We start from the raw sequence: 14,383 nt of genomic DNA, 5'->3' as shown, positions 1-14,383 counted from the left end.
ATAATCTACACCTACTTAAAAAAAATTGGCATTACAAATGCTGAGTTTTAAAAATGTTTGATGAAGCTTCTTGATAAGGACGTAATCAGCAGAATTTAACAATATAGATAAAACTACTGCAGGGTAGCTTCATTATTTTGTACTTCTGAGTTAGTTTGGCTATTTGGTAGCCTTGTGCTTCAGCTATTCAGAGCTGCTCCTGTGGCCCTATTACTACTTAGAAGTTAACAAGCACTAGCCTAACACTAATGTTTCATTTTAGGAGCCTCCGTATATGGACTTGTCTCAGGATCAGTTGAATTCCTATGTCTTGGCAAGATAAAGGGCTCAGTTTGGTGTGTTAAAGTGTTTTGCCTCCAGGCTGGAGAAGCTGTTTGGCTGTGATAGAGCTGAGGTAAGACCAGCATGAATCCAGACAGCAGAGTTGTAGATAGGGAACAGCGTCAAATCTTGTTACAATCTGTTAGAGCTACCTTTTCCACCATTCACTTTCCGTCTCTTAAAGCTAGCAGTAATGCTCTAGGCAAGATGGAGTGGGAAGATACAAAAGGTTATACAGCGAGGTTATGCACCTTACAAAAGGTTATAAAGCATTAAAATGGCAAGAAATGACAACTGTGTGGAGAAGGAATTGGCCACATGGCCTGTAAGAAAGAAAGAATTTAGGAGTATTTATTGTTATCTATTAGCGACAGAGCATGATGCAGAAAAGTCCCCAGAAAGCGTGTGGCACAGCCAGTGAGTTTCACCATAAGCTTGAATGGATTTTCGTGGAGGAAGAGGGATGAGGGGGAGTACAGTTTGTACTGGGGATAGTGCTCTTAGATTGGTCATGTAGAGCTGTGAGATCATAATCCAGTGACATTTAAAGACTTGTGAGAAATAAAAGTAATTTAGAAATGTAGTAGAAAAATACAAGAATAAAAAACAGTTTAGAAAAAATTTAAAACTAGAGACCTTTATACCCTGATAATTAAAATACACTGAGGAATCCACCTCTTCAGTTAAATGGCATGTTGTTTGTACGTGCCACGTGAGGTCTTCTGTTTGAGAAGGCTGGAGGCGGGTTGGAATAGGCACCCATGCCGTAAGCTGCATTTGGTCCACTGGAGCTTCCCTCATCTCTGCTTGGTTTTTCAGACTGAAGAACACTGTGGAAGGTAACATTGTGCTCGTATTGTTCTTTCATCCGTTGTATCTTTTGTCGAGGGACATGATGAATATTTCTTCTGTAGAGTCAACATTAACAGAAAATACAAGTATTTAGCTGCTCATGTATTAGAGGTTATCTTAAGCTTGCTAAGGTTCTCGATATGTTCAGGATAACGGCTTATGTCCCTGCCGATCTATTTCTAGCCCTTTTTTGCCAAATTGTTCTTTGCTTCCTCCTACTTCTTAAAAATCTTTTTGTTGCTGCTGAAAAATGTAATGCAAGTATTTTTGTGGGCAGCCAGGATATAAGAAGTTAGACAAATGCTTTGAAATGTAGGCCAGGTAAGAAAGAGCTATGTAGAAGACCTGTGTATTATTTTATGTGGCTTTTAGTGCTAAGGGCTTGTTAGCCTCAGGGTGAGCTTTTATAAATCTGGAGAAATGCAGACAAGGGCTGGGGATAGCCCAGACACTGACTCATAATCAACAAGTATAGAGGTCAAAAGCCTGTTGTTGCTTTGTCTGAGCACAAGCGGGGAAAAATCATACCTGATGTGGCTCATGTTCCAGGGCAGATTTGTAAATGATGGCCAGTCTGAGAGGGAGGGGAACAGGATGCTCAAACATGCAGGGCTTTCTGGATAGACCAGAAACGGCTGCAGTCTCTCGACATGTTAGTGGGAATTGTTTTTCCAAAGACCACCACGGATTTCTGCTTGACTGTGAGTTTGCAAACTCTGAATATCTTTGGGTTTGCCATTTAGCTCTATTAGGCACAATTCATCATCTAGAATCTAAGTTTGTCCTGCATCCGTATTTTCAAAGCCTTGTGCTGTGCAAATCCTGCCTCGCTTGCTCAACATGCTTTTTCCCTGGTGGAATTAAGGTGACAGTAACACAGCAGGTTGCCAGCTGCAGCATCCCACTTGTGAAGCGGGCACAAGGTCCTCCAGCAGCCAGTGCCCTAGACGCGTGTGCAGCCTGTGCCTGGGACCAGCAACCGGCACAAACTGTATTGCCAGTAAAGACACAATGTGGAACCAGACTGGGAGCAACCTTCAGCTGTGCCTGAATCATTTGCCGGAGAGCTGCTCCAAACTGAGTGTATCTGAATTAGCTTCACAGTGCCACTGTAAAAAGCCGACTTGTTTCAAATGATTAATAAAACAAAATACAAGTTACTGAGTAGCTCGGCCTATCATGAATGATTACTAGTAAAATCTGCCTCTGCAGTGATGCCCTACAACTCGCTCCCAGCTGGTGCTGGTGAAGCAAGAGCTGACACTTGCAGTTGACTGCTAAGGCTGTTGGTGTCCTCGCCTGCCTTCAGCCCCAAGCCATCGGCTGCCTTCTGCCATGTCCCGCCTCACCCTGCAGCCTCAAGTGCTCTGGGCCACCGCCCTCTGCCATTTGTCTCTGTCACACACAAAAAGGAGCAATGCTGATTTTTGACTGGAGTTCCTAGCTGCTACAAAACAAATAAATCAGTCGGAATGAAGTACCCATGCCCTGTTTTCTTGTGATAAGTAAGTTAGTTAGCACGTGTTAGCTTCTGGATCTAGTAGATGGGAGTGCACTTGCTGCTGTAACATAGTTTACAGCTGGTTGGTTAAGGGCTAGAAAATCAGCCTGCATGGAGTTTTTTAGTGATATAACCGTTAACCCTGCATCCATTAGCCAAACTAATATACTCAGAGCTATATTTGGCTGCCTCTGTATCCTACCACATTATGCAGAGTTGATACATTTGTTGTATCCCTTTTGTGTGTGCATGTTAAGATCTTTAGAAAGATCCTCTAGAACCCCATTTCTTGACCACACTTAATGTAGCATCCCACCATTGCAAGACAGTATTTGTTATGGTTAGGTTTTTTTAAGACCAGATGTCTGAATATTGTCTGTACTGCTTAGATGTGGTTTGTGCCCAAATAGAGAGAGTGCAGCTCAAAATACAGAACAAAAATCAGGGTTCCTGCCCCAAGGAGCTTGCAGTATAAATACATGCTTCAGGGGGGTGCTTCTCTACTGCCTGACTCACTTCAGCACAGTCAGGCTCTTTCAGGGCTGAATTCACTGCAGACCAGGTACTGAGTAACAGAAATTTTCCACGACGATCCTTCTGTTGTCATTTACTAGGTTACCTTTTCGGGTATGTGAAGAGGAAGAGTGCTGACCTTTCTCAGAGTGCATCAATAAAAGGAGAAGCTGTCTGCCATATCAAAGAGAGAAAGGTGTACCTTGTCAGTTCTTGAACATTGAACTTCCAGGGCGTATCTGGTTCTTGGAATATAACTTCATATCTATTTTCACGTGCCTGAAGAAGTACACAGAAGTTTTAGATGTATGGCTCCCGAGCTCAGGAGTAGCCAATCTGCCAGACCCCCTGAGATTTTATCTGCTTAAGAGATGTATCATATGTACCAGGAGCCAGAAAGGGGAAGATAACCATGACTCCTATCAAGGTGCTGGTCTGAGTCCCAGCTAGTTCATTTCCTTCTATATCAAAGGATTTAGGTCTCTCAGCATTGCTCCCAGTCCCTGTCCCCCAGGGCAACGGCATCCTGGCACTTGAACTCTCTGGAAGTCACAGATGGCTCAAGAGCCACACCAAGCTAGAGCTTCCGCGAGTGTGAGGTCAACATCTATCAGTCATGCTATTTCCAGCCACTAAGCCTACAAGCCTCAATTTTTTTCAAGGTAAAGCAACATATTTGTGTGTGTGTGTGTGTGTGTGTATATACATGCATATATATTTAATACAGTTATTGATTGCTTTGGGGTTTTGATTTGGGGGAAAGGAGGCAGGGCAATCTGTTGGCTTTTTTACATCTTGCCCACCTCTGGCTGTGCTCTCTCACTTGCTTCATAGTCACCCACAAGCATTAACACCTTCTGCTACTGAGTGGCATGTCCAGGCTTTCCAGCACCACTATTAATTTGTACCTCTTTTGTGCTCCCATATAAGCAATACTTAGACCCAAATTTCTTAACTGACAAGACCATAACCCAAGACCAGAAGCACGAGTATAATGTTAGCAGACAGGCCACATTATGAAACTGTACTAAAAATATTGCCATCTCTGCCAGAACTCCTGATGAGATACCAATGCGCCTTTGAGGACTCTTTGTGGTGTATTTTTCACAAGTCATAAACTAAAATTGTAAGTCAGTCATATCTTGATGTATTTGTCAACAAATAGTTTGAGAACTGTTCAATTCATGTCACTACTGGGGAAGGGGATGACATCCTGATCATCAAGAAGTTACAGGGCAAGTTCAAAGACACTTAATCTTTTCAAGTAATTTTGCCTTCACTGAGGTATATAGCTGACGGGATAAAACAACTACACTGGCACCTCTTCCCCTACTTCGTCACAGTATCAATCCTTAACTATAATTAGAGAACTGGGGGAAAATGGAAGTAATTCTTTTTAGCCATGTTAAGAACTGTTTCAGTCAGATCACCTCTTAAATCTCATAGCTGAGCATATAAAAGCAATAAATCAGAGCTTTCCCTACCATCATCACATACGGCTTCATTTCCCAAGCATGGATGTTGGTATTATCAATAATAACCGGGCTTTTCCCATTCTTCATTGCCTTGTGTGCTGTAATGTAACACATTAAGTAAAGCTAACACATATTAAATAACAGACCGAGCCAGGTCTTACTAGCCCCAAAGCGTCCTTTCTTTGCCTGCTGCTAGCACGCTTGGTTCCCCACTGGACTTGGGTTTGCAGCTATCACCCAAATGCGAGCAGAGGTCAGTGCCCAGCAGGGGCTCTCCTGGAGGAGGTGATGCAGCCGCTGACTGTGCTCAGTAGTAAGATCTGAACCTCTCGTAGAACATACTTAGCGGTATCACAGCGCTAGGTATTTACAACAGCTAAAATTTACTGTTCTTTGCAAAAGATGTAATCTGATCTCAAAAGTGCGTTCCATTGCTAGAAATGAGTTCAGAGCACAGCCACAGAAGCACGTTACATTTTTCTCTCTCTGAAGTAGAGACCTGGGTTGTTTCATTCTCAAACTTCTAATTAGGTTTGCAAATTTTCCTCCTGGCTATCGCCCCCCCTCCCTCCCGTAACACCCCATACCAAGTCAGGACAGACATCTAAGAAGTTACACTCTGAAGGATGTGGTGCATAGAGCTGCAGTGAGCAGCTGCTGGGCTGGTATTTGCATGCCACCTGCTGTTACCAAGCTCCAGCAGTGCTACCTAATAGTCACCGGTTTACTTTCTAAAATAACAACTATCAATCACCAACATTTTTTCATTTATAAATTCTTGTCTTATAAGTCAGAAGAAATACAATCAGAAGCGGTAAATGTATTCTTTTAACTAGTACCCCATGAACTTCAGTGTACGACACCACTTTGAGATATTTTATTTTGGGGCTAAGTTTAAAAACAGACTGAAAAGAGAAACTATACTGCAAAACCCCTGGCTCGATTTCAGTCACCTCTCTTTTGGTTCCATTTGTGGGCATCCTCTAGGAAGTCAGGCTCAAACATGTATACACCATTTTCGATAAAAAAGTCATCAGTACTAAGAACTACAGCACTGGGATAGTCACGTTTCAGTTGTCTGGAAAAAAAAAAAGATGAAAGAAGGATTAGCGTATGCTAACGCATGCCTTTAATAGAGAACATTAAATCAAGAGCCATTTGAATGCTCTGCAAATATGCACAGTGCTTCATTTTGAAAAATCCCAGCTTAAAGGAGCTGAAAGTAATGTAAACAGTAGATGGACACATAGGAGGAAAGGAATGTAGCTTAAAGGCATGGCCTTGATTTCTTTAATTCAGCAACCTACAGTGGACTGCCAACAGAAATCTTTAATCATATTAATATATTCAGTTTTCTTTCTGAGTTATCTGAGAAGGTATGACTGTAAATACAAAAGAAAACCCCAAACCTGCTAATCCCAGGCAAGTTAGTCTCAAAAGACAATTTGATCATGGCAGTTTTGCTACAGAGAGATTTTTGAAGATAACTAGGAGGAATGATTTGTCATTTAGTAAAGATGGTCTCTATTATCATCGGTTTGTCTTGTTCTTTTTTTTTTCTGCTACAAAGCACATAGCACTTTTTAATTTGCAAACAAATATCTGAGTGATTAGTCAATATTTCCTATTAGTTGTCTCACTTTTACGTTTCTTCCTGCTTTTCACTTGTCCCTGTTTTACTTAACCCTCCTCTTGTAGAGCTGAGTCATTTCTATTTCTTTTCAGCTTTTAAATATGTTTTATAAATAAATCTGAATTGCCTAGACTGGCAGCCCCCAAATGCAACAGATCCATAAAACTGGTCCCCTGCGGTGAGTGGCACCCGCCCCCTTCTCTTCTCACTGATGTGTCCCCCACAGTGATGCTCATTCAGACCCAGGATGCCCATGGAGGGTAGATGTGTGTCCTGCCATAAGCTGACCAGCTGCCTCTCAGACAGTGACTAACTCTAGGAGGTGAAAGTGCTGACTTATGTGGTGGCTTGAATATGAAGCATTCCTCTGCCAGTCCTTAGAAAACATAAAAAAAAAAATCTTAATGCAAAATTGTGTTCCCATTTGTGTGTAATCCAGACTTATTTGTGTCCATAGACCGAATTGTCTATTTTTTTCAATCAAGAGAGTGTTGTGGCAGCGAGGGAGTCTCCGCAAGAAGTCAGGGAGAGCCCACGGCATCATCTCACTGCTCTCTGTCTCCCGAAGGCCCAAAATGTCACTGGAAAAGAAAGTAAGGCCAATCCAGAAACCTCGTGGCTCTCAGACATGAATGCTGCTGCCCTGCTATCTCACACCACACATGGTCTCCAGTCCCTGGGACTCATTTCAGCTTCCCTGATAAAACGCTTCTCTTCCACTCCCATAAGCTGCAAAACAACTGTTTCTCAATGTCTTACCTAACTGAGCAACAGCAAGGGAAAAGGTGCCTCTAGGTTATCGGCAAAAAACAGACGCACAGACAGAAAAGGCTTAATTCTGTCCTCTCTAGCTCTGCCCTAACCATTTACTTACCAATTTTATCCTAATCTGCCTGCTAGCAGCAGTTCTTCACTAGGATTGCATGTTGCATTTAGCTGAATAAAAGTCAGCTTCTGACTTTGTTCTGCCTCCGCTGTAACTTCTACCATCTGCTGATTAATTCGTATTAATTCGTGGTAGGAACCAGCACAGAGAGCAGAGGCTCACTGCTGACGGGCTGGCCAGCGCTGGCCTCACAGTGCTGGGCTGCAGCCACTACATGAAGTTTCATTTAGCACCTACATGTCGTTATCTTCTAGCTCCAAAGAGATGTTTTAGTCACATAATTACTGCTGGGCAAACAGATCTAACAAAAGTCCTGTTGCAAACTGTTAGCAGTCAAATTACTTTTGCTTTAATTTTGGGCAAAGAATTCTTCTCATGAAAAGCATGGGAGCACGTAACGCTTATCTGGTTACTCTTGTGCTGATAAACTTACATACTCAGCTCTCACTATAATCCAGCACCTCACTTTTCCCACTGCTTTACCCATCTGCATCGCAACCTCTTCTCTAAAAAACTGACTCTGCTAAAATATGTCATCCCTTTAACTACTAATATGCACATACAATTCTACATAATGATAAAAGATCTCAAGATTAGTTTTTTCTTGCTCAATGTTTCCTTTAAAAATGCCCTCAATCAGTGCAAATTTTAAAAATTATTTTCTTAGCATGTACCTTACTAATTTTTTCACACATATGTGCAGACTTGCACGACAGCTTTCACATTAACCCTTTGAGCAATCTAAATAGCATGGGATTATCTGTAAACTCTGTCTACTATCCGCGTATCACTGGTAACTAAAGTAGATAAAACTTGTGCTTCAAAGGAGGAAAAATATGGCGCAAAATGTGCTAAGAACTATGAATTACTGTCACACCTGCTATATTCATACCAAACAAACTCCTACCAACAGCAACATAAGAAAACATTAAGTGGGAAAAAGAAAATGCTTTACCTTCTGCTTATTTTGCCGTTTTTAACTTTTAGCGTTCTAAAACAACCAAGCTGACACTAAAGTTTACGACCATTTTCTGTAATCCCCTATTGCCCACGAAGCTGACAAAAATCCTGTTTCTTCTGTCCCTTGTAATTTCAAAGGGCACTCAAACCTCTTTAGTGTGTTCCTTGAGAAATAAGCCTTCTACGATCTACGCAGGACCACAAGTTGGTTTAGAAGCAAAGTTTTACATAATCACTCATAATCACATGCATAATCACATGATCAGGCTCCTCATCACTGTATGCCATAAAAATGCCTGTATTTTAGCGAAATATACACCAGCTATGCAAAACGGGAGGACTTGTGACCAGTGTTACTAATTAATAAATTTTGAGCAGCACTGTAAAAAGAAATTACCCATTGCCGTTAGATCAGTAAGTGTAAAGCATAGTGAGGAGGAAAAGAAAAATGAAATCTTTTGCAAGATAAAAGGGTACATATGAGCTATGTTTGCATTTTTTAAAAAAAGCCACTGAACTTGAAGCTGCATTGCAGCATTTATCTGCATTTAGTGCAGATACTGCTCTAAACAGTATCTGTCAAAGGTTCAGTATTAATTTGCCTACTTGGAACATTTAATTGCACAGTGTTACAGCTCTCCGTCTTGCAGTAGATACAGAATACGGTATGCTCTGTATCTTGCTAAAGAAAACTTTGCTGTTTCAGAAAATAGGAAGGGTAAGAAAATAAAAAGAGAAAGGGGGATGTTTCCTCTGCTTGCAATAAATCTCCCCAAACCCTTTTTTCCCCTTTCCCCAAGATGAAGCAAATTTCCACCCTAGATACTGTATCTCATTAGACTGGCTAATACACTTGGGAAAAAAAAGCTTTCAGGTGCTTCTGCTCTTCTTCAGATCTGACACAACAGCAGCAAACTTCAGGTGTCCACCAGCTGGGCCTGGGAACTGCTAAAGCCCCCAGAAACATCAGGCTGGGCAGAGGACAGGCATCGCTGTCTGCCCACGCCAACCCCACCGGCAGCCCGGGTAGCACGGATGCTTCTGAACAACCTGGTGTCTTGGCTAGCGTTGGTGCACACTCCTCTGCTGTCTCACCTGGTCGGGTTTAGGATGGCTGCTGTGATTAAAAAAGGAGAATCTTGCTGTTGAAAATACAGCTGTGTTTCTGCTTGACCACAGCAGCATTGTAACAACTGCCTCAGGGAATAGATAGGTGGGTTTAGAGTCTTCTACGTTATTCATCCGAAGATCTGTTCCCATGACTTACACAGTTTTTTAAGTCCCCTTTTTTCTAAAGAGCATCTTCAGTGCTTTCAAACAATAATTTCAGATTTTAATTGTATCTATAGGCAACAAAATAAGTATTCAGGATTTTAGCTAGCTGGATGCATTAGAGTACTTGGGAGAAGTCTCCATGATCACTAATAATATCGTTGGAGATAAAAAAATCCGTAACTGTATTTCTTAGGCTTTCATGTTTTTCCATCAGAAAATTTGAAAAGAAATGAATGTCTGATATTGATCCAGGTAAACAGATTGGAAGGAACATTTTCAGCGCTCAGAAGCTAACAGAACAGTATGTCAGGCAGATCTTGGAGCCGATAAATTCTCAAGCTACTTCCAATGTAACGGAGATCAGAACATGTATGTACTGACACCACATAAAACCACTTGCTCTGGTCACTCTTCCTAACACAAAGTGTTCCCGTGGCATTTAAAAGCCTTTAGTTTCAGCAGAAAATCAGAATTGTGAGATCTGGAGCACATGCCCAGCACTATCAGTTGCCTGCTGGTCTTTTAACAACTTAGAATCATAGAATCATAGAATCATTGAGGTTGGAAAAGACCTCTAAGATCATCGAGTCCAACCGTCAACCCAACACCACCATGCCCACTAAACCATCTCCCTAAGTGCCTCATCTACATGTCTTTTAAATACCTCCAGGGATGGGGACTCCACCACTTCCCTGGGCAGCCTGTTCCAATGTTTCACCACTCTTTCAGTAAAGAAATTTTTCCTCACATCCAATCTAAACCTCCCCTGCTGCAACTTGAGGCCATTTCCTCTCGTCCTATCGCTTGTTACTTCCGAGAAAAGACCAACACCCACCTCGCTACAACCTCCTTTCAGGTAGTTGTAGAGAGTGATGAGGTCTCCCCTCAGCCTCCTTTTCTCCAGGCTAAACAGTCCCAGTTCCCTCAGCCCCTCCTCATAAGACTTGTTCTCCAGACCCCTCACCAGCCTCGTTGCCCTTCTCTGGACACGCTCCAGCACCTCAACGTCCTTCTTGTAGTGAGGGGCCCAAAACTGAACACAGTAGTCGAGGTGCGGCCTCACCAGGGCCGAGTACAGGGGCACGATCACTTCCCTGCTCCTACTGGCCACACTATTTCTGATACAGGCCACGATGCCATTGGCCTTCTTGGCCGCCTGGGCACACTGCCGGCTCATGTTCAGCCGGCTGTCGACCAACACCCCCAGGTCCTTCTCTGCTGGGCAGCTTTCCAGCCACTCTTCCCCAAGCCTGTAGCGCTGCATGGGGTTGTTGTGGCCGAAGTGCAGGACCTGGCACTTGTCCTTGTTGAACCTCATACAGTTGGTTTCAACAAGTTTCAACAAGTTTCAACAAGGACAACTTCTAGTGCCCTGAGGACTTTGCCCCGGCGGGGGCCTGCCAGCCGATCGCTGTGCTGTTGGCAGAGCACGTACATGCCTTTGTGTCTCACTTGCGGGGGTTAAAGCAGCGGCTGTATTTTGTAAAGCAACAGGCTGCGTGTCATATTCGATAAACACATTCAGGAGAATCACCTGAAGCAGTTTTATACAAAGGTAAAAGTTTACAACGCGTTGCTGCCTGGAAGCAGGAGCTGCAGAGCTAAAGCCCATGAACCCTGTCAGAGCTGCAATTCTGCAGCGTGGTCGGGGTGCTGGTAACAGCGGCGGGGCTGGCCCAGGGCTGGAGGTGCCGGGAGGAACGGGGCAAAAGCAGCAGAGAGAACTGGAGAAGGTACGGATTACGCCAAGCAGTGATGCCTCAGTGCCAATGCATTTTTCCCTTCCTGTTCTGGAAAATTGCTCCCTCTGCACTTCATAAGGGCGCACAAGAACAAACCCATTTCAAGTGATAAATCAACAGCAGTGGCTGAAAAATTGCATGTTTGATCATGCCCAGCCTAGTGCTTGAGCAAAACTGCTAGATAGAGGGTTTAATGTTACATGAGTTGTGCATCATTGCAATATGTTGTGGAAGAGCTGGAAATACAGCTACTGTGCAATAAAGAGTCTGTTGGGGAAGCAGGTATGAGCTTGTATGTGGCTCATTTTATTTTTTTGAGACATTTTTGGAAGCTATACCTGCTACTGCACCTCAGAGAACTGTTTTCTTAGCAGTTGCCCAGGTCTGACCATGAAATCTGTACTGTGAAGTCGGGCGGAATGCATTCAGGAGGAGGGTGTTACACACGCCTGATGAAGGCTGTTGGAGATGGAACGCCCAGCTACCCCTCTTCTCCTACACGCTTCTGCTGGTGGTGACATACGGTGAACGGTTAGAGGGAGCTGGTTAGGGTCACCTAAAATACGTGGTTCAGGGAAACATATTCTCAACAGTGAAAGAATTGGAAAGGTTTGGAGGTTGGTGGTGAGCAGACCAACTCCTCGTTCTGCCTTGACTATTCAGTATATCACAGGCGGATCCTTTGCTGTCTTTACCAGAAACCAAAAACCAGACCTGAACCGATCCATACCAACGTCGTGCTGCTCTGAGCTGAGGGAGCAACCGGGATGGGGAAATCATTTTAACAAAGATGTCGTAACTAAATCTTACAACGCTGTGTCCAAACTGTGCTGGGTGACACTGAAAGGTCAGGGAAACGAGTCATGGATCCGAGGTTGTTCCTAGGATTGCGTGATGAACTGAAAAGGGGCCTTTCTGCTGGAGTTATCAGCGAGTTGCCATGTCACCAGTGATAACATTCACAGTTCGTGACACTTCTGAGCACTGTGAAGATGTACAAGTTGTAACAGAAATACTGGCTGATACGAAGAATGAATGAATGAATGGAGGTGTGTGTGAAAGCACCAGAAGAAACAACAGAGCAAAGGCTAACACAACGGCACACACTGACAAGCAAGAACATCATTAATAGCAATAAAACTGGGAAGGGTGCAGTTTACACACCCCCCAAAGGCCAGCACTCCACTAAGGCCCAGCACGGATGACTTGCTGCTGGAAGACCCACGCTCCGAGAGCGGGAGGACGGCCAGCGGGTCACACCAGCCTGTACACACCTTCCTTCTTCCCCTCGTTCCAACAGTGGGAGAGGCTGCAGCTCAAAAGACATCCAAAATATGAAAATAATGGGCAAAAAACCCTGCCTAAGATTCATGGAGCACCAATTAAGTAAAATTTGGAGACGAAAAGATGGCGGCGTAGAAACTGCTGGCTGCGAGATGGCATAGCAGACCTGACCAAAACCCACCCTTGTCACCACCAACCGAGAGGAACCCAGAAGAGAAAGTGAGGATGGGGCAGCTGAAGGTCCTTGTCCTCTCTGATTTTGGGCGGACCACCTGTGCACATGCATCTTGGTGCTTGCAAGTATTTGGCTGTGATAGCGTGAGTGAATAAAATCCGAGAGAACTCATTTGAATGGGTAAAATGAGCTTATCGAGGATTTTGCATATAAATGTTACTTTCCTCCTCCAGTAGGATCTTGCACTGAGCTTTGCTGCAGTAATTTTCTGCAAACATCGCTTTGCTTAGCACGTTGCATTTACCAACACCAAAAGGTACACAATAGCAAATCTCAGGATTTTCTCGGCACAGTCCTTTCATAATCTGGACAGAGTTAATGGAGAGGTACTAAATGCAGTTTTTACAGCTGCCCTTTGATCTGCGTACTGCTGAATGGCCAAATGCAATGATACAATTAACACGGGCTAGAAACAGAACGAGTTCCTCAAACGTTCATCTCACAGGGGACTAAAACAATACTTACAACCGATTTTGTAAATCTGTCATTAATAATTAATCTTGTGTTTTGACCTAAAAAAATAGGCGAGTCAGTTATTTGCACTGCCTGAGAATATGGCCCCAAATCATTACGTTCTTATTGTAGTACAAGAAGATCCAAACCCCTCTGAAGGAGAAGGGGCCTGCGCTTACACACCCCCTTTAGGGAGAGACACGTATTTTGGGTGTCAGTAAAAACACAGCATTCGGCCGTCCATTAAAGAACTTGGTCTTGCAGAAGTCCTGTGAGGCAGAAGGCACCGTGTGACAGGAAGGACTGTACTGAAAAGAGGAAACGGTACGTTAACGCGGCGTATCGCACGGCTTCATGCTGCCACCTTTCACAGCAGAGCCCTTCCTGTGCCAACCCGTGATCCCAGCACGGGTTCCTCACCTGAGCGTGGGAACCTGAGTGACAACACAGCGAATGTTCCTCTTTTGATGGAGAGTGGGTGGTGCCAGGAGCTGTGAGACACCAGACCGTGAGATTTTTGTGATACCAGACTACGGCTACGCTGCGTCACGCCGACTGCGGCGCCGTCTCCCAGCACTCCCCTCTGGGTTTTTCCACCTATTTTCACTCGGTCTTGGAGCTGTTGGAGAGTGGAGCGGTCTCCTCTGCCCATTTTATACACCCCTATGGCTCTGACCAGGAGTGCAGGACATCATGAAAACAGAAGTCAGAGTTGTCAATTTTCGCAGTCAGAGCGAGGAAGTGCTTTACCGTGTTTGTGATTAACCACAAAAAAAAGCACCAGCTGGTGCTTTTTAAAGAAACAACAACAACCACCACCTCGGCTTGGGTGATTAGTCCATCTGACTAGAAACATCCCTTTTGGTACTGCTCACTCAGAACAACGACATACAGCCCTACAGGCAGTATATCCATAAAGCAGTTACAGGCAGCTGAAGCAATAAAGCTTTGAGCCGTTTCTGAAGACAGTGGAGGTTTCCAAACGGCTGTGCTTATTCAAGGCTCCTGCGAGGCTCCCACTTCCCTCCTGAGCCAGAAAACCAGCTCTGAGTTGGTGCCTCAGCCGCCTTCTAGCGACTTGCAGCCAGGCTTTCCCGTCCTCCGCTCCGACGCGGGAGCCGGGTGGGCAGAGGGCTCCCTGAAGCACCTGCCCGGCTTTACTCCCCGCACCGCACCGCACCGCACCGCACCGCACCGGGCGGGCACGGGCACCGGCGCCGGCTCCCCCCTCACCTCTGTCGCGCCGACGCGCG

The 14,383-nt window shown here is 44.4% G+C and overlaps 1 protein-coding gene across 1 annotated transcript; it reads right to left on the bottom strand.

Annotated features, from left to right (window-relative positions):
* Positions 1 to 981: 981 nt before the first annotated feature.
* Positions 982 to 13,782, bottom strand: N4BP2L1 (NEDD4 binding protein 2 like 1). Its single transcript, XM_009290273.2, has 6 exons — positions 13,551 to 13,782; positions 12,323 to 12,473; positions 5,616 to 5,740; positions 4,672 to 4,760; positions 3,390 to 3,466; positions 982 to 1,229 (listed from the first exon to the last, which is right to left on the bottom strand). The coding sequence occupies exons 1-6, from the start codon at positions 13,780 to 13,782 to the stop codon at positions 1,001 to 1,003; spliced, it is 903 nt and encodes a 300-aa protein (XP_009288548.1). The 3' UTR covers positions 982 to 1,000.
* Between the last annotated feature and the right edge of the window lie 601 nt (positions 13,783 to 14,383).

Source organism: Aptenodytes forsteri, unplaced genomic scaffold, assembly GCF_000699145.1.
Source record: "Aptenodytes forsteri isolate BGI_AS27 unplaced genomic scaffold, ASM69914v1 Scaffold155, whole genome shotgun sequence".
Lineage (NCBI taxonomy): Eukaryota > Metazoa > Chordata > Aves > Sphenisciformes > Spheniscidae > Aptenodytes > Aptenodytes forsteri.
The sequence above is the reverse complement of the archived record's forward strand: the minus strand, read 5'-3'. Positions and strand labels throughout refer to the sequence as shown.

Excerpts from the sequence above, each read along its gene's own strand:
- N4BP2L1 (XM_009290273.2), bottom strand. The coding sequence starts at position 13,782 with ATGGGCAGAGGAGACCGCTCCACTCTCCAACAGCTCCAAGACCGAGTG. Across the intron at positions 5,741-12,322 it reads GGAGTGCTGGCCTTTGGGGG|ACAACTGAAACGTGACTATC; the intron begins GTGTGTAAACTG and ends TTTTTTTTCCAG. Across the intron at positions 1,230-3,389 it reads AATGTTCAAGAACTGACAAG|AAGAAATATTCATCATGTCC; the intron begins GTACACCTTTCT and ends TTGACTCTACAG.